The sequence below is a fragment of the Narcine bancroftii genome, chromosome 6 (assembly GCF_036971445.1).
Source record: "Narcine bancroftii isolate sNarBan1 chromosome 6, sNarBan1.hap1, whole genome shotgun sequence".
In the NCBI taxonomy this organism is placed as follows: Eukaryota; Metazoa; Chordata; class Chondrichthyes; order Torpediniformes; family Narcinidae; genus Narcine; species Narcine bancroftii.
The window spans coordinates 25,729,442-25,755,891 of NC_091474.1; the positions used below are offsets into that span (position 1 = coordinate 25,729,442).

General features: G+C 41.9%; 1 protein-coding gene across 4 annotated transcripts in view; it reads left to right on the forward strand.

Annotated features, from left to right (window-relative positions):
• Positions 1-26,450, forward strand: part of LOC138735852 (serine/threonine-protein kinase 3/4) — a 155,022-nt gene that overhangs the window by 81,550 nt on the left and 47,022 nt on the right. The window contains exon 10 of one of the 4 annotated variants that reach the window (XM_069884371.1): positions 1,429-1,588. The exons of the other annotated variants lie outside the window; for them this stretch is intronic. Within the exon in view, the coding sequence (XP_069740472.1) occupies positions 1,429-1,457 (29 nt within the window). The 3' untranslated portion in view covers positions 1,458-1,588. Of the gene's footprint in view, positions 1-1,428; positions 1,589-26,450 lie in introns of those variants that run through there. 4 annotated transcript variants of the gene reach the window in all.

Consider the following 26,450-nt stretch of genomic DNA (forward strand, 5'->3'; position numbering starts at 1 on the left):
GTCTTTAGTGTTTCAATAATCTTTGAATTCTAATAGTCCTATTTCTGTTGAATAAGTTTTGTATTAGAAGGTAAAACTTTGGAGTTGAAGTTTCTACTTTAATGTTATTTTAATTCTAAGATGAACTGAGGAAACTTTATAAAACACCTTTTTTAAATGAAGTAAAACATGCTAAGGCTTTTTACAAAAGTAATTGTCAGTTGGGTTGTAACGTAACATTGTGTTCATGACACTTTTCCAATGCCCATGGAATATAAAAAAAATCATGACTCATGCTATGTATGACATGATTGATGCCAGCGTTCTGTGTCACAACAAGTCTGAAACTAGAAAGCCTCAGGTTTTGTTAGAAGTGAGCGAGAAAAGAGTGTGGACCAGATAAACTCTGCTCACTCACCACAGGCAGCAAGGATCCAATGCTAAATGGATCTATTTTCTCTCTCATTTTCTCCATCAAAAGCAATACTAAAATATGAGATCATGTAATGTTCATGGAATATTCATAACACAATTGGATGCCACTAGGCCTGTAGTGTGTCCATCTAAGTCAAAAAGAGCCATCTTCGAATCCCATGCTGCTGAAAGGAGTTTGTACTCCAGCTTCCTCTCATCCTTTTAAAAGTACCGGGGGTTGTAGGTCAATTGGTGTAATTGTGGGCCGAAAGGGCCTGTTATTGTGCTGTTGTAGCGGGTTGTGTGCAAGCGCAGCGAAAAGACAGAAACAACAGACTGAGAGCTCAGGTAACACATCTACTATACTTTGAATTCCACGTTGCAGCCTTTAAGGCTATTCCTGGTCCCGCCCCCCTCACGTTCCAGAACTTGTATTGTGCTGGCAAGTGTGCATGCACCCTTCTGGTCTGGACTGGAAGAGACAGTCCCGTGACCCCATCTTTGCCGTGGTTACACCGCTGACCGAACGTGACACCGCTACAACTATGTACGTCACCACACAGTATATCTAAATTTATTTAGATGATCCCATCTGGGGACTCTCCAACAAGATGGCATTAACATCGATTTCTCAGGTTTCTTTGGCCCCTCTCCTGTCTCCCTCTCTTCCTGATCCTCTGCCTCCTTTCCTCCAGTTCTTCATTCAGAGAGCTTACCCCCCCTCCCCTTATCACTTCCCAGCTTTTTTCTGTTTTACCCTCCCATCCATCTCCACCTCTTGCCTGTCGGACTGTGCTCCTGTCCCTCTCTCCCCTCCCCCCCCCCCCCCCCCGCCACTGTTCTATACAGTTGCCTGTCTGCTTTTTGCTCGTACTTTGACAAAGGTCTCGGGCCCGAAACATGGTTGCGCATCTTTACCACAAAGAGCGCTGCGTGACCTGCTGAGTTTCACCCGTACTTGTGTATCAAATCACAATTCCTGACAATGTATTAATTTCCTCCCTGCCCTTCGCCTGGGATCCTGACCGGTTACAGCCTATTCACTGCCACCTACGCTGATCTAAATGTTGGAGGAAACTGAGTTGAAGAACAATTTTGAAGATCTTGCACCCACCTAATCAGCATGCAGTTCCTCAAAGCTAGGGAAGTCTATCCTCCATGAAGCTGCATTTCTGGTGGAGAGCGGACAAGGCAGCGTATATTTTGTTGCAGATCTGAATTAACGAAAGAAAAACCAGATAATGCTTAGAGATGAAAAGTGGCCCAGCCATTGTGGAGGGGAGAAATAAGGTATGACCTTTCATTAGAATGAAGAAAAATGAGTTTTTTAACTGTTTGCAAGCCACTACAAGGCCAGTAAAGATGGGCACGCTGTTTGACCGCTGAGTTTCTCCAGCATTGTGTTTTTACTTCAATCATGGAGTCTGCAGATTTTCATGTTTTACTCCTGATTTCTTTGACCAGTGTTTGTGTTAGGAACCAAAACAAACCATTTTAAATAACTCCCAATGTCCAATTTCTTATTTTAATTGTTAAAAGGTCAATTACTTTTTAATTCTATTCTAATCTCAACTCTATTCTTAGTTGAGATTCTTATTGTGCCACTAGGTGGCATCAGATCTCAGTGATGGAGCACCAGCTAGGGATAAAAGATAGGGAATTAAAGTATTTCTCAATTAATTTTATTTTTGTAAAAAGACATTTATTGTTTTTTTGTTCTCTTGATGCTGACTTTCAACCCTGTTCCATTTCTCTCGCTTCATTACTACCAAACCATTATCACTTGTAATCCCATTCTCTACCATAAGTCAGTTTCCTTGCTGGCCTCCCCAGCTCCATCTTGTCCATCTTATCCAGATACTGCCAGAATCTTGCCCTGTAATATCCCATTAAACATCTGTCCATTTCCAGCTCCCTAACTCATTTGAGTGAGAATATCCAGGAAAAGGTCCTTGGGACCATTCAGCTTCATTGACAACTATGAGGACCTGAGACTGTGCAAATGGTCCATACGGGTTTGCCTTTAATTTAGTTTATTTTTCAGTATTACCAAATTATGCTCCTTTGATCTGTTATTTTTCTACCATTTTTGAAAAAGCTCTCTGTCCAAAGTTCAGATTTATGGTCAGAGTACATACATGATATCACATACAACCCTGAGATTCTTTTTCCTGTGGGTAAGGAAGAATTTCTACTTATTGGTAGTGCAATAAAAACTGTGGTTAAGAAATTATATGCCATACAAAAGCAAGAAATGTAAAGAACTGTGCAGTACAGAAACTAATATTCAATAATAAATAATGCGCAAAGTAAGAGTCCTTAAATGATCTCTGATTGAGTGTTATTTGGGAGTTTGATGGTGGAGGGGTAGCAACTGTTTCTGATCCTAGTGGTATGAGTCTTGTGGCACATACACCCCTTTCCTGATAGCAGCTGTGAGAAAAGTGCACATCTTGGGTGGTGTGGATACTTTATGATTGCTGCTTCTCTCCGATGGCAACATTCCATGTATATCTTCTCAACGGTGGGGAGAGTTTTGCCTGCTATGTACTGGGTTGTGTCCACTACCTTTTGCCGGGCTTTCCTCAAAAAATTATCATGAGATACAGAAATATGGAGTTTTATGGAGGTAATTCCACTACCGGGCATGAAATAAAATGAGGAAGATTGGATATGCAAAAGGGATCAAAATTGGAGATGAATAGAAGATGGGAGGGTTGGAGGAGATAGCAGAAATATTAAAAAAAGGCCTTGTCCCACATATCTCCTTTTAAACTAGCCTCACCTTGAACACAGTTGCAGAGGCGGCAGGAGTGTTGGAGGGAAATCCACAGACATTCATCATCTCTGAAGGAACTATCTTTTGATTTTCCTCCCCTCATACTGTAAGGGCGTTAGGCAATACCAATGGCAACTCTTCATTTTATGGCAGGCAGAAGGAATTTTGTGTACTATTACATTTTCTGTATCTTCTTCAGCATGATGCTGAACCAAGCCATGAAAGACCCCAACAATGAAGACGCTGTTTACATCCGGTACCGCACGGATGGCAGTCTCTTCAATCTGAGGCGCCTGCAAGCTCACACCAAGACACAAGAGAAACTTGTCCGTGAACTACTCTTTGCAGACGATGCCGCTTTAGTTGCCCATTCAGAGCCAGCTCTTCAGCGCTTGACGTCCTGCTTTGCGGAAACTGCCAAAATGTTTGGCCTGGAAGTCAGCCTGAAGAAAACTGAGGTCCTCCATCAGCCAGCTCCCCACCATGACTACCAGCCCCCCCACATCTCCATCGGGCACACAAAACTCAAAACGGTCAACCAGTTTACCTATCTCGGCTGCACCATTTCATCAGATGCAAGGATCGACAATGAGATAGACAACAGACTCGCCAAGGCAAATAGCGCCTTTGGAAGACTACACAAAAGAGTCTGGAAAAACAACCAACTGAAAAACCTCACAAAGATAAGCGTATACAGAGCCGTTGTCATACCCACACTCCTGTTCGGCTCCGAATCATGGGTCCTCTACCGGCACCACCTACGGCTCCTAGAACGCTTCCACCAGCGTTGTCTCCGCTCCATCCTCAACAACCATTGGAGCGCTTTCATCCCTAACGTCGAAGTACTCGAGATGGCAGAGGTCGACAGCATCGAGTCCACGCTGCTGAAGATCCAGCTGCGCTGGATGGGTCACGTCTCCAGAATGGAGGACCATCGCCTTCCCAAGATCGTGTTATATGGCGAGCTCTCCACTGGCCACCGTGACAGAGGTGCACCAAAGAAAAGGTACAAGGACTGCCTAAAGAAATCTCTTGGTGCCTGCCACATTGACCACCGCCAGTGGGCTGATAACGCCTCAAACCGTGCATCTTGGCGCCTCACAGTTTGGCGGGCAGCAACCTCCTTTGAAGAAGACCGCAGAGCCCACCTCACTGACAAAAGGCAAAGGAGGAAAAACCCAACACCCAACCCCAACCAACCAATTTTCCCCTGCAACCGCTGCAACCGTGTCTGCCTGTCCCGCATCGGACTTGTCAGCCACAAACGAGCCTGCAGCTGACGTGGACTTTTTACCCCCTCCATAAATCTTCGTCCGCGAAGCCAAGCCAAAGAAGAAACATGACAGTAGTGGAATTTTGAATATCTTGGATAGTATTCAACATTTTTACCCTGGGGGTGGGGGGTTTGGGGAAGATTCTGACTGTATACCCTATTAATGCTTCTCAAAATTTTATAAACTTCAATTAGATCTCCCCCAGTCTCTGACACTCCTGAGATAACATCTCAAGTTTGTCCAGTCTCACCAGGATGTGGCCTAGATTAACCCCCGCCCCTTTCAGTGTGGCAGTCCTAGCTGGGGTTTAGCAGGAGTGCCAGTGGCTCTCCCAACAGGCCATTCTGCCATGTCCTAATGAAGTTTCTTCTTACTTGGATACAATGCAGGTAAATATGAGAATGGTTGGGTATGGCAGATCCTTTTCACTCTATCCCTACTTCCTGTTTTTCTTTGCTATCTTCAGCTTCCTCAGGCAGGTCGCATTACTCATTGCTTTGACCTGTTTTTTTTAAAACACGGGCTTCATTATTCAATATCCACACAAAGCCATTCACATTGCTGAGCATTCAAATGCAGACTTCCTCCACTGTGAGTTCTCTCCTGGTTTCACCATCAATAATGCAGCAGGTTGAAGCTGCAGCATCTGTTACAGAAGCATTGGATTTCTTCTTTGACAGATGAAAACCATCATGGTCATTTTACCAAAGATGTTGGGAGTCTTCAGCTTGAACCCAATTCACACTTCAGTTCTATTCTAACAGATGCTAGCTGTCTGTTTTCTACTCCCATGATATCACTTTATGCAGGAGAAACCTTGTCATTTGTTAAGATTTGCCATTCTCTTGTGGATTCAAATTTCCAGCATTTTGCTTTGTCTTTGATGTAACCTGTCACAACTATTTTAACCATATTCCTCATTATGCAAAATTTTCTCCCTTATTCTTCCAAAACTACTGCACATACATCATCCTCCATATTTTTTCTCATACCTGTGCTGCTCAGTTCATTCTAATGTTTAAGAGCTTTGCAATGTGTTGTGCCTTCTCTCTCTCTCTCTCTCTCTCTCTCTCTCTCTCTCTCTCTCAAATTCTAGGTTTTTTTATTCCAAATATAGGATAGCCAGTGAAACACAAAAGTCTGCAGATACTGTGATTGCAGTAAAAAAAAACAAGAAAAAATACTGGAGGAACTCAGCAGGTCTCACAGTGTCCACAGGAGGTAAAGATGTATATCTGATGTTTCAGGCCTGAGCCCTCCAGAAGGGCTACCTGATGCCCATCCCCACAAATCTATTTATTTGTACTTATTTTTAATTAATTCAATTGAGTAAAACATTTTCAAGCCAAATGTGATTTGGATAAGGGATTACATCAATTCTCCTTCACCCAGATTTTTCTTGCATTGGTTGCTGAGGCTATTATGGAGTTTTTTTAAAAAAAAATCACCCAGTTCAGTGATTAGCTAATTTGTAAAAAAAAATACAGAAATGCTACTTTTATCTGCACAAACTGTGATTCTTAACGAGCCTGTAATTAGTCATTCCAGATGCAGCAAGCGCAAGCAGTTCACTTAATGAAGGTCATTAATGAACAAGATTATCTCTCTGTCACAGTTTTGTCGCAATATAGATACTTGTGTTATTCCAAAGGCATCCAGCTGGGACCAATTTTCAGCTTCACAAACTCTGTGAAAATTATTAATTGTCTAAGAAATAGCTGTTTATAGACCAATTAAATTGTACTTTGTCTGTACATCACAGTGTAACCATGATCTAAATGCATTAATCTGAAAACCATGGTAGCTTGCTAAATGATGTGCAACCTTCTCGAGGAAATCCTGAACGCTTATTAGTGAGGTCTCCTTGCTGCCTGAAGCAGCTTCTTTGTCTTTTTGAGTTTGGGATATCCACTGCTGGAGAAATGTAAACCTTTTCTTCTTTTAGCCATATACTGTCAGTGCAATCAGTTAAGCTAAGTGCCTGTCTTCTTTGCTAGGAAGGTTCACCAAAAGTTAATCAAACTATAGCGCCAATGATCCCAGGAATCGAACCCCAATTGGCCTTTAAAGTGGCAAGTGTGAAAGCAAAATCTGCTCAATGCCAACGCCTAGTACAATCCTGGTGTCTGCAGACGCCGGCGTTGAGATCAGGCAAGTATGAAATGGCCAATTGCATTGCAGGCACTTCCTATCAAATGCTGGGGAAAAACCTTTGCAAGTGTAAAAGCGTTCAGTGTCCCAGTTAGAAGTGGTATAGTGTGAAAGGCAAAATGCCCTCCCCCCCATTCCTATCCTGGGACACTGAACAGCCGATTTACTGGGATGCAAGTGTGAAAGGGGCTTAAGACAAAGCATGAGTAAATAATAACCCAGAGAAACTCAGTGAGGCAGTCAAATGTGATGAAGGATCCTAACCCAAAATCCGCTGTGTTCCTTCACCCTCCCAGATCTCCACTCCCCCCCACCCCCCCCCCCCCTCCCCACCCACCAAGTTTTTCATTGATTGCTCAGGATTTCAGCATCTGCAAGTTTTTGGATGTCTCTATCACTTGGTGCAAAGAGAATTATTAACATGATCCCTCAATCTCAACCTCTCACCTTTTACTAAATAATAACTCCAAGGTCATCTTGGCTGACTTGAATTGAACTGAATTTGAATTCACTCATTGCCTGTCTGTGTTCACCAACCAAGCTTTTTACATCTGCTTCCAAGAACTCAATTTAACATTTCAGCCAGAAGATGTTCTCTCGGCTTCTCTTACATTGACTCAATTACAATCCATTTCATTGATAGGAGGTGGGCATGTTGTATGTTTTATTGATGATCTCTTTTTCTGTTGCAAAAACATTATTCATAAAATTTGCAGATATATAATGCAACACATTCATGAGTCACCATTCTCAATACAAGTTATATAATTGCATTTACATTGCATCGGCATGACAACGGTTTTCCAATACAGAGAGTCCTTGAGCAGGTCATTTTCAATCTCTCATTGCTGCAGTCGGAGGTTCCCACCTGCTTTAAAAGGGCATCAATCATCTGCCCAAGAAGAGCATAGTGAGTTGCCTCAATAACTATCGCCCAGTAGCACTAACACCTACTCTGATGAAGTGCCTTAAGAGGTTGGTAATGAACAGAATTAACATGTACTTTAACATAAAGACTTGGACCCACTGCAATTCGCCTACCGCCTCAATCAATAGCAGATGCAATCTCATTGTCTTTCCACTCAGTCCTGGATCCCCTAGACAACAGCAACATGTACCCCAGGGTATTTTTCACCAATTGCAGCTCAGCTCAACACCATCATCTCCTCAGTACTGGTCTGCAAGCTTCAAAAGCTGGGCCTCCCTCTGTAACTGGATTCTTGACTTCCTTGCCGGAAGACCACAGTCAGTGCAGATCAGTAGCACCATCTCCTCCTCAGTGACAATCAACATAGGTGTACCTCAAAGATGCGTGCTTCACCCATTGCTCTACTCACTGTACACCCATGATTGTGTGGGTTGGCACAATTCAAATGCCATCTACAAATATGCCGATGACAACGGGGTTGTCGACAGAATCACAGATGGCAAAGAGGAATCTTACAGGAGGGAGACAGATCAGCTAGATGAGTGGTATCACAACAACCTTGTACTCAATGTTACCAAAAATAAAGAACTGATTGTGAACTTCAGGAAGGGGAAACCATTCTAGAGAATGATGGGAGACAGATTTAAATGTGATAATAGGTGAGAGGAATTGGGCTGATTTATGTCAAGATTTTATGACATACAATAAATGTAAGATATAGACTGGTACAATATAATTTTTCACATCAGCTACAGCTCATACCACAGAAATTAAATTGAAATCTGATTTATCAGAATAATGTTTTAGTTGTGATGAAGAGGTGGAACTTTTTTACATTCAACATAGTTTTGTGATAAAGTAAGACCTTTTTGGGTGGAATTAGGAAATTTTTTTAGAACAAATTACAGGTCCAATTTCTACAAAATCCAGAATTATTTTTATTTGGTACCATTATAGGGATAAGACTTAAATGAAAATTAACTAGATATCAGATAGAATTTGTTAAAATTGAATTAGCAGTGGCCAGAAAGTGTATTGCAGTTGCTTGGAACGATGGAATGGGGAAATGTACAGTTGTGTTCCCCTCGAGGAAAATTACATATAATTTAAGGAAAAAACATGATATTTTTACAAATTCAGCACCTGTATCTACTAAAAAGAGGATTAAATTTTTAATTTATTAGATTTTAAATGTTCTTCTTAGCCTCTAAAACCTGCGTGGAATCCCATTAACAATGAGATAAATATAAATTTTAGACTAGATGGATGTTAACACTTTCAGCAAATCCATTCTTATTCTTCTTTTCTTTTTTTCTATTCTAACATTTTACTATGTACTTTTTCCTTCTTTCTCTTCATCTTTTCTTGGGACTGTAGAGGGGTGGGGGAGGGGGTTGGGGTATTATTATCATGTATTTGATATTATTATATTTGTATTTTGAAATATATTTGAGTGACTGTATGGTTAAAAATTTTAAGAAAATTTTCCAAAACAAAAGCAAGGGGAATCCAGGAGAACACAAGCCAGTCCTCACTGAGAGATCAGCAATGAAAAGGGTAAAGAACTTCAAATTCCTGGGTGTCAACATCTCTGGAGATCTATCATGGGGCTTTCATGTTGATGCAATCATGAAGAAGGCATACCAACGGCTGTACTTCATTAGGAGTTTGAGAAGATTTGGTATGTTACCAGAGACTCTTGCAAATCTCTACAAGTATACTGTGGGGAGCATTCTGACTGGTATGGAGGTCCCAATGCACAGGGCAGGAAAAGGCTACAGGGAGTTGTGAACACGGCCATTGACATCACGGACATTAGTCTCCATTTCATTGGAGACTACAAGAGGTGGTGTCTCAAGAAAGCTGCTTCTGTCCTCAGGTAACCTCATCACCCAGGCCATGCCCTCTTCTCACTGCCACCATCAGGAAGGAGGTACAGGAGCCTGAAGACAAATACCCAACGGTACAAAAACAACTTCTTCCCCTCAGCCAACAGATTTCTGAATGATCAATGAACCATAGAAAATATCTCTCCTTTTCTCTTCATTTGCACTAATTTATTTTTTAAAAAATAGTGTATTTATGGAAATGTAATTTATAGCAGTTTTGCACCTGTAACGCATGATAACACTGCCGCAAAACAAGAAATTTCATGACAATAAATTCTGTTTCTAATTCAGAGGTTCCAGCTTCGCAAAATCCAATGTAAGGAAGGTCATAAACCATGTTGTTACTCATCATCCCTTGTGTGGAAGCTATACCATGTTTCAGTGCATCTCTCAGCATGTCAACCTGGACCACGGAACGTACCTCTCTTAATATTCAGTTACTGATATTTTCCTTCCCTGACGGAATGAGTTTAGGCTATAACCTCCCTGATGGTCAGCTGCATTGAGGTCCCCAGAAAGATGCTATAGAGCATGGAGATCTTTTGTTCAGGGCCCTGGTCATGATTGATCTTTCTCGGGTGGTAGGGAAATATGGTCAGACTGCACGGAAGAGACCCTTCAGCCCAACTTGTTCAACCTGACTAAGTTGGCATTCTGGGCTCATCCTATTTGCATGCTATCGGTCCATATCCTTCCAAGCCCTTCCTATTCATGTATCTCAGATTTGAGATTTATTGTCAGAACGTATGTGACATCACATACAGCCTTGAGATTCCTTTTTTCTGCAGGCAAGGCAGATTTAACACTAATTGGTAGTGCAAAAAATAAACTGTTCACAGCGTAAACATGTAAAAAATGAAAGAGTTGTAAACAAATAACAAATGTAAACAAACTGTGCAATACAAAAGAACGAAGAAAATCAATAAAATGCATAAGTAAATGAGTACGGTCCATGTGCAGTAAGGTCTACATTGTGGAGGGGTAGCAGCTGTTCCTGAACCTGGTGGTGTAAGTCTTGTGGCACTTATACCTCTTTCCTGATGGCAGAGGCAAGAACAGAGCGTGTGCTGGGTGGTGTGGGTCTTTGATGATTGCTGCTGCCCTCCGATGAAGATGCACTCTGTAGATGTATTCAATAGTGGAGAGGGTTTTGGCTGTGATTTCCTGGGCTGTTTCTATTACCTTTTGAAGGCTTTACACTTGGGTGTCAGCACACTTTCCACCACACCTCTAGAAATTTGTCAGGGTTTCTGGTGTCATACCAAACTCCTGAGGAAGTACTGTAGAGGCGTTGACGCGCTTTCTTCATGATGCCATTGGTGTGTTGGGTCCAGGAAAGATCCTCCGAGACAGTGTCTCCCAAGAATTTTCTCACCCTCTCCACCTCTGATTCCCCCAGTGATGACTGGATTGTACCTCACTGGCTTTCCTTTCCTGGTCAGCATTCAACTCCTTAGTTTTGGTGGCATTGAGTGCAAGGTTGTTGTTGTTGCACCATTCAGCTAAGCTTTCAATCTCCATCCTGTACGATGACTCATCCCCTTCCTTTATACAACCCACGACCATGGTGTTATTGTCATATTGAGCTACATAGTCATAGGTGTAAAGTGAGAAGAGCTAAGGGCTAAGAACACAGCCCTGTGGTGCTCTGGTACTGATGGAGATTTGGAGAAGTTCTTCCTAATTTTCACTGATTGTGATGTGGAGGTGAGGCAATCCATGATGCAATTATACAGTGGGGTGTTAACTCCCAGGTCTTGGAGTTTGCTGATCAGTTTTGAGGGGATGATGGTGTTAAATACTGAACTGTAGTTGATAAAGAGCATCCTGATGTATGCATCTTTGCTGTCCAGATAGGTCAGGGCTTTGTGTAAAGCCAGTGAGATGGCATCTGCTGTAGACCTGTTTTTATGGCAGGCGAACTGGAATGAATTCATGTCACCGCTCAGATCAGGATCATTACCAGCTTTTTAAAACACTTCATCACTGTTGATGTAAGTGCTACTGGTCAATAGTCGTTAAGGCAGGTTACTGCACTCTTCTTGGGCACAAGAATTATTTTGACACCTCTTTGAAACAGGTGGATACCATGCCCTGCTGGAGTGAGATATTGAAGATATCCATGAATACCTTGGTAAGTCAATTAGCACAGAACTTTAATACTTGGCCAGGATTCACTCTCCTGAAGGCAGAATGCACGTCATCCTCAGATACGGACAGGATGTGTGATCGTCATGGGACGTGGGGGTGCAGAGGAGTGTTCTTCGCCATTACTGTCATCAAATCAGGCATAGAAGGTGTTGACCATCTTGGAGAGAAGCTTTGATGTCTGCTACTTTACTGGATTTGGTTTTGTCCAATGTCTTTTGAATGTTGTCATTCTATAGCTTCCTCTGGCAGTTTGTCCTGGATACAGGCTCCTCTCTGTTTCTTCAATCTCTCAAATCTCTCCTCCTCACTTCAAAACTATTTCTCTAGTTGAAAGATCATTTACCCTGGGGGAAAAAGACTTTGAATATTCACTTTATCCATGCTGCTCTTAATTTTGTATAGCTCTTTTGTCCACCCCTTCCTTCCTCCCACTATACTATCCAACCTCTGATGCTCCAGGGAAGGTCAAACCTATCCTGCCTCTTCCTATAACCCATTCTAGATCTTCTCAACAAAGAAGAATATGGTCTGCCTGCAGGCAAATGAGATTAAGTAAAGCTGAGCAAAATGATCAAGGTCAAAGGTCCTGTTTCTCAAATGTATAATTCTACAACTCATGGATTTCAGTTTCAACCCACCAGTCTCTTGAAAAGAATTTGCGTGACTCTGGATGTGCATTTAAGATTTGACAGGGAGGACTTTTCCTGCCATGAGTTAACCAGATTGAAAGCTTTGGTGATCACTTAATCTGCCAAATGACAATCTGCTCAGGAGCCATGCAGTAAGGTCCACATTGTCTGTAGAATCAGCAGCAGGAATAATAAAGGATTCACCCCACCCAGCACCCACTCTGTTCTCGCTGCTACCATCAGGAAAGAGGTATAGACACCAGAAGACTTGTGCCACCAGGTTCAGAAACAGTTGCTGCCCCTCCACCATCAGACTCCACAGCAACAGGCTCTCATTTAAGAACTCTTACTTTTGCACTTTATTGATTTTGTTTCCTCTCTGTATTGCACAATTTATTTACATTTCTTAATTTGTTTATATGTATACATATCTTTTTGGGTTCTTTTTTTTGCATGACTAATCAGTGGTAATGTTGCGTTACCTCCAGGAAAAAGAATCTCAGGGTTGTATATGATATCCTGTATGTACTCTGACAATGTCTGAACTTTGAGCATTTCTTGTGAAAGTTTTCTTAAGCAAAAACGTTTCTATGAGGACATGATGAAGCGCGTGAGACAGGGAACCTTAGCACTGAGAGGGAACATGGCATTTGTTTGCCCAGAGTCTATGCAAAGCATGATGTATCTTCCAGGATGCGTGCCATTAAGTACATTTTCCCTCATTTATTTTATCTGGAGAGCTGTAGATCTGCAGATGATCTACCTTTTTGATCTCTGGATAAGCTGGGAGACAACTGGGCTGCACAAGAAGAGGATGGCTCTCATTCTTGCTCTCTTCGACTCGGTTGTAAAAGAAACACTCTTCTCCTTTAAGACGTCTTAAAACCAAGCCCCAGATACGTCTTTGAGGCCTTCTAATTTTATTTTCTGTTTCTCCTCCACAAAAGCAATAAAATATCCCAAAGCATTTCAGTGTTATTGGCATGTAAGTTGAAATTATTTATGCGGGAGTTGAGTTCTTGCCTCTCAGTTCTTTCTCTCCGTGCTCAAGTGCAATGCTGGATCCCCTGTGGCAAACAAAATCTTGATTAGTTGTTAATGCTTCATGAAAGAGGTACAAAAATGATCAAAGGAGAATTTGATTCAGCTTAATAACCCTCAAATATAAGAGGAGCAATCAGGATTCTCGCTCAGCGACTGATCAGAAGGCCCATATTGCCTTGACTCTTGTGTTCACCTCAATATAAATGGTCTTTCTATCAGCGTGTTACAGCTTTGAAAATCTTTCATCTATAAAATGATCTATTATGTTTTGTAGCCATTATATTATCCAAGAGAAGTGTGATGTGATATTTCTGTCTAAATTATTTTCTTTAGGGAGGCTTAGTCGCTATTGACAGTGATAATTTAATCTATTTTTGAAGTGTGCACTGTTGAGGTTATTAGTTGTCGATGTTTTTGTTTTGAGTTCTGATATGATCTGCGAGATGCATTATTTATACTTTGCTAGGACGCTTTGTAGTGATACAGGATCGCTCTCACTGCTACATCACAAACGAATCAAGAACTAGTGATTAAAACCTTGTCTATGTACCAATAGCTCCCTCTGAAAAGCATGATCAGACTTTCAAAATTCTATCAAATCTTTCATAATCAGAAAAATCTTCCAAAACTTCATCGTTAATGAAGATTTAAATCATAATTTTGCAATGACACGATTTACTAAACAAAGTAGTTTTGTTCATGTGAATGCCCTTTTGGATTTGTTTTTTCCTGAATAACGTGCTCTAGCAAACTTCTTATTTATTATTGTTGTGTACTGAGGTACAGTGAAAAGCTTTCTCTTTGCACAGTAGTTTGGCTGGCAAACTGTCGCCTCGCTCCGGAGAGAAAATAAGAAAGGGACGCTGCAGTGATTGATGATCATACCTCCTCTTCCAACATCACCCCTGGATGCCGAACTCAAGTCAAAATATCAAGCTACCAATCTCCATTATGCTTCTTTGAGGCAGAGACTCTATTCCCTTGAGTGGCAGGAAACACTTGAGAGGGTCGTTTAGGCCGTCTTTCTAACACGATGTGCCCCCTATGAAGTCCTCAAGTTCAGAAAAAAAGGCGAGTTTGAGTCTCCGCCAACTCCCATCCCCGTTGCACTCATTTCCTCACTCTGGCCTGGCCATGTAACTAAGGAGGTCCTGACTGATGTACGGTTGTCCTTCCAAATATTCATAGAACTGCATGTGTTCAAGTTTATTATTGCATGTGTTAAGAATGTACTGGTGACTGATAACTGACTATTCATTTAAACTCTTTTGTGGTCTTGTGATCCAGAGATGGCAAGGGAGGGTTGCGGTGGGGACTCAGCAACTGAAGGTGAACCTTCACAAGTCGCCAGAATCGGAGGGAGTGCAGGCATTTCAGAGAGATGTAGTCCAGGAGGATGTTACAAAAATAAAAGAGTGGGGGAGGGGGGTGTTAAAGTTGGGGGAGGGAAGGTGGCAGAGTTGGAAGTTATTGGAGCTAGCTAAAAGAGTTTTGAGGTCTTAGTATGGCTGTGCTGGGAGCCATTGTAGGAGAGTGTGTTCCAGTGTTCAGTGGTTAGGGTGGTGCAGATGAGTGCTTTGGATAAGGTTACCGAAGTTCGAAGATGGGGAGCCCACTGGAAATGCCATATATTTTGAAAAACAGTACAGATCTGCATGAAGCTGTTAGCTGCACATCTTGCACACAAGGTGAGGCAAGGTTTGGTTCAGGGGTCTCAATCTTTTTTTCCCAATTTACATACCACGTTGAGTTATATCTGACTAACCATAAAGCACCTGTGGCATGGGTGCTCTGTGGTTCGTAAGGGATCACATGAGGTGGCATGTGGGTGGGGTGGGGGGGGGGGGGAGAGTGGGAAAGGTTGAGAACCACTTCCCTGGTGGAAGTATGTCCTCACAACAGGAGCGCACGTACATAGTCAGAAGGTCATTTCAGGACCTGATGTAATGCCAAGACTGCCAGCAAGCATACTCAGACAATTGCTGCATTTTTGACTCAGAGATGAGATTGCTCTGGACAGAGCCACAGTTGATTAAAGATCATTTGACAAAGGAGGTGAAGTGAAAAGACAATGCAGCAGGTCAAGCAGGGTCTTTGGACAAAGTTACTAAGTGAATGAAAATTGTATCAGCGGTATAAAGAAAGAGACTTTGAATGCTAGAGGACTGAGAGAGGCAGATTGTATTTGTTCTGTTGGATATGCTTCAGGAAATAATAATTCTTTTAAAATGCTGATGCCAAGAATTAGGTCACAAAATGAAAACATACCGGAGGGCTTCTTTTAGCCTGAGGCACAAATTTTAGTTTCTAAATGACAGTGTGAACAGTAAGAAGCATAGAGATTTATATTCAAGGATTATTAAAATTAAATGTTGCTCTTGTTCGAGTGGGGAGGCAGTAAACAAGAATCTACAGGCCAGTTAGCTGAACATCTGTTGGAAAGATTCTGGAGACTATAATCAAGGAAGAAATATTTGGTCCTTTTGAAAAGCTTAATCCAATCAAACCAAGATAATCTGATTTTACACAAGTGAAATTATGTTTTTGATAAATTTTCAAGATTTTTGAGTGAAGTAGATAGAGGGGAATCTAAACAGATGTTTTTATATTACCACAAGGCATACGGTTACTGCTGTTGTGCAAGAAAGTCTGCCGTGTTAAGGGATGCACATCAGCAATGGATCGAAAACTGGTTATCACAGTGCCAAGAGCAGCCATTCTCAGTGGGGGCCCACAGCACATTTAAGGGTGGGGGAGGGGGGTGGTTGGGGAAGCCATGGACTGAAATCATAAAATATTTTTTGTTTTTTATGTAGTCGGAGAGCAGAGCAGAAGAAGCCAACTAAACTTGACTGGCTGTCCTGGAGTGTTGTAGTTTAAAAATAAAGACAGGAACTGTCCTGGACTCTGAAGGTTTAGTGTTCGGAATGGTTTCTTCACAATACTTTGCACTTTTGTTGGCATTTTCACCCAGCATCTGCCTCAATACTTGCTCCCCACCACCCCCCCCCCCATCCTGCTCCAACCTTGCTCCATCTACCCATCACACCTTTTCTCCCAGCCTTTCGCGACCCAAAATATTATTCATTCCTTTACCTCCACAGAAGCTGCCTGACCCATTTGGATGGCATAGTTGGCCATTATAGTGCCAGTGATTGGACCAGGTTCAAATCCTGCACTGTCTGTAAGGAGTTTGTATGTTCTCCCCGTGTATGTGTGGGTTTTCCCCAGGGACTCCAGTTTCCTCCCACTGTTTGAAACGAACCGGGGGTGTAGATGAATTGGACAGCAATGACATGTGGGCTGGAATGTCCAGTTACTATGGTGTATGTCTAAATTTAAAAATTATATTCTTCCAGCTGTTTGTTTTTTTTCTCTTAAGGTCCTTGCCATTTACTCTATGTCCTGTTAGAACTTAACTCCCCAAAGAGCAAATTTTCACTCTTCCACTGTTCTTGTGTTTGTACAGGTGCTAATGGGGTTGCATTCTGATAAACCCTTCGTAAGTGGAAAAATAGTGTTGAAAAAGAGTACAGTACCTCACCTACCAAACATCATACTTTAAAGGTGCTCAGAACACTTACTGTAGCCTACAGCTGGGCAAATTTATCTAAAATAAAGCCTATTTTATAATTAAATGTTCCACACTGGAAAAAAAACCCAATTTTTAATCAAAAATTATAGCAATAACAACCATCTTAAGTCGGACCATCGTAAGTAAAGGAGCATCTGTCTTCATACCTGAAGTAAGGTGTGTCACTTGTCATTAATGGTAAAAGAGCTTGGTAGTCATTTCTTTTGTAATGTGTGGCTGAGTTACACCATTCTGATCAGGCACATGCTTGAAAGAAATCAAGTATTCATGAGTTGGATTTGCATAATGTAAGATACTTTGGGATTTCATCTTGGCTTTATGAAGATGTATTATGTGAATTGCAAACATTATTGGTGATGTTTAAAAAGCCCTGCAGTCCTGGAATATATTTCAAGTTACACAAAGAACCACTTGTATTTCAACATATTCAAGTTTATCATCTGACTGAACATGTACAACAGCATTTCTGTGGACCATGGTGCTCACACAATATACATTTCTTATACAGTACATAATCACAAATAAACATAAGAATATAATATAAAATAAATATGTAGAAATATTTTGGTATAATTTACTCAGCTTCATTTATAAGAGACCTGAGATTCCCATTCATCAGCTTGTGGGAGGAAGCTATTTCCCAGTCTGGCACTCCTGATTTTGATGCTCCTGTACGTCCCTGATGGTAGTAGGTCATAGATACTGTGTGATGGATGGCAGGGATTCTCGATAATTCTTTGAGCCCTATTTAGGTAACGCTCTCAGTGAGTGTCAATGTCATCGATAGAAGAAAGTGATCTTGTTGGCTGTTTTGATGATCCTCTGCATTGACTTCCAGTCCAATGCTTTGCAGCTACTAATCTGGACAATGATGCAGCCAGAGAGGACACTCTCAATAGTGCCGCTGTTAAATGTCAACAAGGGGGTGGGTGGGGAGGTTCAGCAGTCTTGCCCTCATCAACTTTTGGAAGTAAATTCCACCTGCTGCACCTTCCTGAATGCTCTTAAGCATTTCCTTTCTGGGAAAACTGGATGTATTTGAGATAATTTTTGGGTTTCACTCACTGTCACATTTCTTGCACATTACTGGTGACCAGAATCTTGCTGTGGACTAGATTCTTGGATCAACTTTGCAGTTAGCTGAGCTCTTTTAAAGATCTGATTCAGATTGCAGATTAGCAAATGATGAGCAAAAAAAAGTGGAAAAAAAAGCCAGAGAAACCTGTCCATTAATAGCAGCTCTCATTTGATCAAAAGCTGCTTGTTCTTTGGAGATGCATTTATAATTGTAATATCAGAAACTTGGCCAAATTGTATGGGTTTCCTGGCAAGCTAGATAAGGACAGGCAATTTCCTTCTTTAATAAATAACCTTCAGATTACTTTTACAGATTCCAGCTCTTTATTTACATTTTTTTTAAACTGACTTCAAATTGTCAGCTGGAGAGAGTTAATCTTTGAATTATTAGTACATCTGTTTTGGATTGATGTCCACAGTTGCCTGTCACAGGAATTCCCCATCCCATTCTCACTTGGCCTATCTATCTGTGGTCTCCTGCACTGCTTCAACCATGTCCAACACAAGCTTGAGGAACACCACTTTGTGTTATGTCTGGACACGTTGCTCACTTTTGGACTCTAAACTTTACACACTTGTTTTTTCTTTCTGTCTGGATCAGAGATGGCCACTTCTACTGTCATCATTTAGTCTGTCAATATTTATTCATTAACCAACATTATGATGAGTTATCAGGTTACTTCTTTCTGTGAGATATCACTGTGGAAATTGACTATTGCCCTTACAATAGTGAGCCTTGTTCAAACAAACTCTCTTGTAAAGTGCAAGGATATCATAAATAATAAACAAGCCCATTAGTGCCTTTTGTATTCTGGAAAAATTACTGGTTAGGCTGTTTATTTCATGCATTATGTACCATTCGTGAAGACCAGCTCCATATCAATTATGATTGTAATTTTATAATTTCTTTGGCTTGGCTTCGCGGACGAAGATTTATGGAGGGGGTAAAAAGTCCACGTCAGCTGCAGGCTCGTTTGTGGCTGACCAGTCCGATGCGGGACAGGCAGACACGATTGCAGCGGTTGCAAGGGAAAATTGGTTGGTTGGGGTTGGGTGTTGGGTTTTTCCTCCTTTGCCTTTTGTCAGAGAGGTGGGCTCTGCGGTCTTCTTCAGAGGAGGCTGCTGCCCGCCAAACTGTGAGGCGCCAAGATGCACGGTTTGAGGCGTTATCAGCCCACTGGCGGTGGTCAATGTGGCAGGCACCAAGAGATTTCTTTAGGCAGTCCTTGTACCTTTTCTTTGGTGCACCTCTGTCACGGTGGCCAGTGGAGAGCTCGCCATATAATACGATCTTGGGAAGGCGATGGTCCTCCATTCTGGAGACGTGACCCATCCAGCGCAGCTGGATCTTCAGCAGCGTGGACTCGATGCTGTCGACCTCTGCCATCTCGAGTACCTCGACGTTAGGGGTGTGAGCGCTCCAATGGATGTTGAGGATGGAGCGGAGACAACGCTGGTGGAAGCGTTCTAGGAGCCGTAGGTGGTGCCGGTAGAGGACCCATGATTCGGAGCCGAACAGGAGTGTGGGTATGACAACGGCTCTGTATACGCTTATCTTTGTGAGGTTTTTCAGTTGGTTTTTTTTCCAGACTCTTTTGTGTAGTCTTCCAAAGGCGCTATTTGCCTTGGCGAGTCTGTTGTCTATCTCATTGTCGATCCTTGCATCTGATGAAATGGTGCAGCCGAGATAGGTAAACTGGTTGACCGTTTTGAGTTTTGTGTGCCCGATGGAGATGTGGGGGGGCTGGTAGTCATGGTGGGGAGCTGGCTGATGGAGGACCTCAGTTTTCTTCAGGCTGACTTCCAGGCCTTTGTTGTGAACCAAGCCATGAAAGACCCCAACAATGAAGACGCTGTTTACATCCGGTACCGCACGGATGGCAGTCTCTTCAATCTGAGGCGCCTGCAAGCTCACACCAAGACACAAGAGAAACTTGTCCGTGAACTACTCTTTGCAGATGATGCCGCTTTAGTTGCCCATTCAGAGCCAGCTCTTCAGCGCTTGACGTCCTGCTTTGCGGAATTTTATAATTTAACAAGCTGGTAAATGGGGACATTTGCCACAGGTAGTGGACACAGTGCCATCAAAGGCAAAACTCCTCCCAACATCAAGAACATTACAAGGAATGTTGCCAACAATCATTGAATATCAACACCCAGGATATGCTCTGCTGCCATCAGGAAGAAGGTAGAGGTGCCACAAGAATTATATCACCAGGTTCAGAAACAGTTGCTACCCCTCCACCATCGGACTCTTAAGCAAGAAACTCATCAGAAACTCGTTTTAGGATCCTTACTTTGCTCATTATTTATAATTGAATACAGGTATACATCACTTAGCATCCGTTCAGGCAGCTTCCAACCACATGTATGTCCATGGTCCCATAATAATTCAGTTACCGCGAGCATGTCTGCAGCAATTTATAAAAGTGATTGCTGGCTGTAGGAAATTGTGTACTGTATACCCAAACTGCTCCAAATCTCTCTCTCTCTCCCCACATCTCTCTCTCTCTCTCTCTCTCCCTCTCCCCACATCTCTCTCTCTCTCTCTCTCTCTCTCTCCCCACAGCCCCGTGTCAGTCTCCACACTGATCCCTACTTACAAATAAAACGTTTACAAGTACACTACAGTATCCCATATACCTTTGCTAAGTATATAATATGGTGTTAGCACCACATCCACATCACATAGCATCCAATTTCACAGAATGTATTATGGATGTTGAACAGCGCATTCCTGTATTTTGTTCTCTCTGTTTTGTAGCTTGTTTGCACTTCTTTCTTGTTTACATTCTTTCTTTTGTATCCAGATTTTTTTCCAGATAAGTAGAAATTCTACTTGGACTACAGGAAAAAGAATGTCAGGGTTATACATGATGTAATGTGCTCTGACAATAAGTCTGAGCTTTGAAATGACTCCGATGAAAAACTAGGGCGGTGGGTTGGTAAGTTTGCAGCTGATATCTCAACCCCATCTCCCTGCCTTGGTTCCATTATCTTTTACAACCTTGCCCATCAACTTAGAAGCACAATTTAAAATAAGTAAATATAGAGCAAATTGTTCAGCCTCTGAAAGGGAAGATGCAATTAAGTTCCAGTTCAAAATTTATTCTGATTTATCCATTAGATACTGGGAGCAGTGGCTGTATTTCAGCACATATTTATGTCTCAGCATGCATTCTAATGCACAGCATTAGCCCTGGTTGAATAGTTGACACACAGCTCACAATGATAAAAGCAGAATCTGTCATAGTTCTGCAGGGCATTCCTGTGCGTTTCTCATGGCATTGTGGCAAGTGTCATTTTATATTTGACTAAAATATCAGTGGAAGAAACTTGTGTTGTGTCTTGCCACACAGTAATCCCTTAACGAATGTTTGATTTGACTACTCAAGCCCCTGTGTAAATTCTGCCGGCTGCAAGAGGTGATCGTGGATTTGTGATTTCAGGAAATGCAGCTTATTATATTTATCTGTGAGATGACGTGTTCATGTTGGATTTATACAGCACATTATGTTCTGAAATTGCTTGAATGGTTGCTGCAGAGAAGTTGCTTTGTCAGATTTATTATAGGTATTTTCTTTTATATTGGCCAACACATGTCAGCTCCAGTGGGTAAAACAGGAGACCTTCATCTCTATTTCCTTGAGCAGGATCTTGACAAATTTTCAAACGGTGGACTTTTTCTATCAGACTATTCAACTGTTATCTTTTTTGTTTATTTTTAACAAAGCTTGATAGAAGGCCATTCTGGCCTGTGAAACCCGTGCTGCCACATTACACCTCCTTAACCTACCTGGAGGGCAAGGGGCAACTAGAGCACCCAGAGTAAACCCACACAGGTCACAGGGAGAATGTACCAACTCCTTGCAGACAGTGGCAGGTTCGTCTTGTTTTGTGCAATTTCTTCATCTGACCCTAATCCTACAAGTTCCCTCCTACAGCTGAGAGGATCTTGAAGTGAAACACACAAATTTGTTTTATGCATCCACACTAAGCAGATTAATGTTTGGAATCTTCAGGCTCAAAAAGAAGCCATTTGATTCTGAGTGCAGACTCGCTTGAAGTGGAGCGATCCCATCCTTCTTCTCCCTTTGAACCCTGTAACTAATTTAACCTGAGGTAGCTATGAAGTCACATTTTGAAGGTCCTGATTGATTCTAGAGACCCACATTTCCACTGCAGAGAGCAGAGACACCACGCTGCTCCACAGGGTTCAACTACCCAGTCCTAATACCGATGACTCCTTGCAGGCTTTAAACAACCTGTAGGAATCAATGGTGTTTTTAATTAAAATCCTCCAACCACAGGTCTGCACCTAAGGTGGTAGCACCTGTGTATGGCAACAGTCACGAGAGGTTGCAGACCCCAGGAAGCAGTAGTCCAGCGCAGGGCACCAGAAACAGGGACAACAACCCTCCCCTTCCAAGATGGACTAAGGGCTGTTGGCGACTTATGGTTGAAGGACCCTCACATGTTGTGGGCTGCTGAAGACTGGCTCATGGGAACCTGGTATTGGAGCTGGGATTCAAGAGGGTGCTGAGGGCAAGGGGAGCTCCCAAAGGGGCCTCAGATGCTGAAGGCTTCCTGATCATGTCAGGAACTTGGGTTGCTGAGAGATTGAAATTGAGACTACATGACTGCAGGGGCTGCGGGATCAGCGAATACTCGTGGTCTCTTGCTTCTCTTGGGGTGTCAACTCTTTGTCTGCCTCTTGGCAGTTGAAGCATATCATGTGTATTTTTATTGTATTATTATGTGACAATAAAGGGAACCTTTGAACCTCTGGTTTTTGTAAAACAATGTCCTTATTGCCCCCACTAGTCCATTCCCATTCTCTCTATCCCTGGTCCACAGTGACTGCTCAGACTTCCTCCAACAGCGTTTCCCAGACTCACGACCACTGTTCCCTCTCAGCTGAGTGTACGTGCGTATGCATTTCGCAATCACTGCACAAAGGAAATTAATGTGCACACGAAAGGTGTTTTTCCTAGAATAATGTAGAAATTAATAATACTAGTTAGATGGTTAATCATCCTTGTTTTATATTAAAACATGCCAATACAGTTTTATTAGCCATGAGAGATAGGATGTGCCAAAATTACCTTGAAGCAATTTCAATTTACAATTGCACAAGCATTCAGTGCACACATACTTTTGTCACGGGGGGGAGCAAGTTGCACAAAGTGAGATTTTTTGTGCCCACTGACCACTAAATACGAGAGGGAACATTGTACATGACCTTTTCCTCCAAGGACGAGAGGTCAGGTGCACAGAAATACCTCCAAGATCCATGCCTTCCATTACTGTGCTGAATCTAAATCCTGAAACTTCCAACCCAACTCTGAAAACAAACTTCACTGGAAAGAGTACCACAGTTCAGGAAGATGGATGACCCCTTCCCCCCACCCCCTGAGCTTCTTGTGGGCAGCTGCTGTTCAAGTTTATTGTCACACGGTCACAAGTATCAAAAATGTAACGAAAGAGGTTGTTCCGAGCAGATCAGTTGACATTTCATGTGTAGTACAAGACACAGTGCAAAAGTGCAGTTCTAGGGAGAGATCAGTTGTGAGGGAGCTTTTGTTTACTAGACTGAGGTTCATTCAGGAATCTGATAATGGTGGGCAAAAAAACTATCTTCAATCTAGTGGTGCATAATCTCACACATGTGAGATCCCATGTGTTTTGCTCTCTCGGTCACCTACAACTGCACCACATTAAAGAAATGTGGCATTTAGACTAAAATATTTCTACTTCTTGCAAAAATAACCTGTCTTTGGTCCCTCTTTGACCAAACCACTGCAGTTTTGAGCTACATGTTGTTTTTCTTGCCTTTATTTTAAGTGCCATATAATAGGCTATTTGTTTATGCTGTGTAAAGGTAATTTTATTTTTTCCTCTCAAAAATGTGTGTGGTCATCTACATGGACACTCTCTACTCCATAATTGTATGATTCTTGGTTACGACTTATGCAGCCTTCTCTCTGTCTCCAGTCTTAGATTAATTAATCTTCGAAAATATTCCAAGCAAATATTTTGCACAAAATTCATTTAATATTGTAGCAAAATGTAACATCCAATGAATTCTCCAAGCTCAGTTTGAAGAATTGAATCTAAAGATTTGTGTTCCCTTCTGTCCATGACAGCCAGAAAATTAGCAGTTTGATTTAATCCCACTTCCCAGTTTTCAGTCCATAGTTTTGTAAGCAATTACTTCTCACACGCTCATTTAGTATCTCTTAATTGTGTGGAGGGATTCTGCCTTCATTACCCAATCACAGATGATGTGGGTTAAAGAATTCCTTCATCACAACTCGGCAATTAATCTTCAATTCCTGGAAATTCCATGGGGGTTCTATGAGAAAGAAATGTGAGTGTGGAAATTTTTCTCATTTTTAAGTGCTTAATCATAACTCTGCCCTACTCTCAAGATTTGCCACTGGCTGGGGTGAGGAAATCCTTCCCTTGTTCCTTGCATGATCATGGTCTGTTCCCTTGGAATTTGGAGGTACCAGAATCTGAAGACTCTTTGGCCCAATTCAAGCTTGATCCTTCAAAATAAACCTTACATTCTCCATCCGGAGGCATGGTTAGTGCAATGCTTTTACAGCGTCAGAGACCCAGGTTCGAATCTGTCGCTGTCTGTAAACAGTTTGTACATTCTCCCAGTGTCTGTGGGTTTTCCTACAACCCTTCAAAACTTATTGGGGTTGGAGATTAAATGGTATATTTGGGTGTCTCAGGCTTGTGGGCCAGAGGGCCTGTTACTGTAGGTCTAAATTAAAATTAAATCACTCTCCAGTCCTCTTGCTTTGTTGGTGCTGCCCAATCTAAGCATTCAAAGAATATTTCAAGATGACCTGCTTTAAAGTTGCTGCTGTCTATAATGAGCACCCTAGATAAACACATTAGGCAGAACGTCTTGCTTTTATACCCATGATTCATCAAAGCATTTTTCCCATAACTGGATGATGGCATTTGCAGATTGACCCATTTCTACCATGGAAACATGCCAGAAGTACGAAGGCTGATTCATACTCCTACTGGAACTCCATAAAACCCATTGTGAACTTCACATTCTTGTTTCATGTTCAAGTTCAAATGTATCATCCAATTGTACAACGACAACCCAACGAAACAGCGATCTCCAGTCCTCGGTGTAAAATTCTACAAACACACACACACATAACACATACAGACAAATGATGTATATGCACAGTACTTGCGTACTCATACTTAAATGCATGGTGGAGTCATGGTGGATTTGTATGAGCAGTTCGTCAGTTGTTCAGCACTCTCTGTCCATGGGAAGAAGCTGTTTCTCAGCCTGGTGGTTCTGATACTCTGATATCGATGGGAGTAGCTGGAAGATTGTGCATGGATGGTAGGGGTCCTCATTGATTTTGCGAGCCCTCTGTAGACAATAACCCTGGTAGATCACATTGATGGGAGGGAGGGAGACTTCAGTGATCCTTTCTTCCACTCTTACGTTCCTGTGGTTTGACTGCCAAACTCTAGAGCTGGGATGCAGCTGGGCAGAGCACTCTTGATAGAAATCCAGTGGAAAGTTGACCAGATAATGGCTGGTAACCTCAGTTTTCTCAGGAAGATGAGTCAGTGTAACACCTTCCTGACAAGTGAGATGTTGTGTGTCCACAATAGGTCACTTCTTAAGTGGACTCTGTCCTCTCTTCGCTACCAAGCTGTTAATATGTAGTTAAGGGTGGTCATCCCTGGTCCTCCTGAAGTACACAGTCATCTCCTTTGTCTTGTCTATGTAGAGACTCAGGGTGTTGTTGCTCAGAATGTGTTATAATGTTTTTGAAGAAGTGAATTCTTTGGGGATTCATACAATTCAGTAAGGAGATTTATGCAGATGAAACCCTTTGGAATAGGTCTCTGATTAAGTGGATATAAATAATTACCATCTATTTTTTTGGAGATGAACTTCATGCTTTGAATACTTTCTATGGTTTTAATTGTAGAAAATGAAAAAGATTCAAATTTAAATTTGGACCATTAGAGGTACCTACAGTGAGTGAAATGCACAAAATAAAGCTTGGAATAGGGAATTACATCTCATCAAATTATCTCTGTTACTGTCTGTATTCATTAGAATCAAATTGTAGGTTATATTTTGACAATTATCTTCTTCCTGTCCACAAACCTAGAGATGATGTCCAATACAAAAATGATGGGACAGAAATACTAAATTATATTCCACTCCCCTAACTTTAATAAATAGGTGTTTTCAAGTTTTTGTTTGATTTTGAATTTGTTGTTTTGCTGTTGTCATCGAGCTCAAAACTGGCAAACTTATGACTACTAATTTCTGAAGTTGAAGACATGGTTCAGTTAACAAAATGGGCTTCTTAGCAAAGCATTGAAGAAGAAAAAAAACATTGGGCAGGAGGAACTCAGCGGGTTGAGAGCATCAGTGGGAGAAAAAGAATGATTGATGTTTCAAGTCACGTCCCTTCATCAAGAACCTCGAAATGTCAACCATTCTTTCTCTCCCACTGACGCTGCTCGACTTCTTG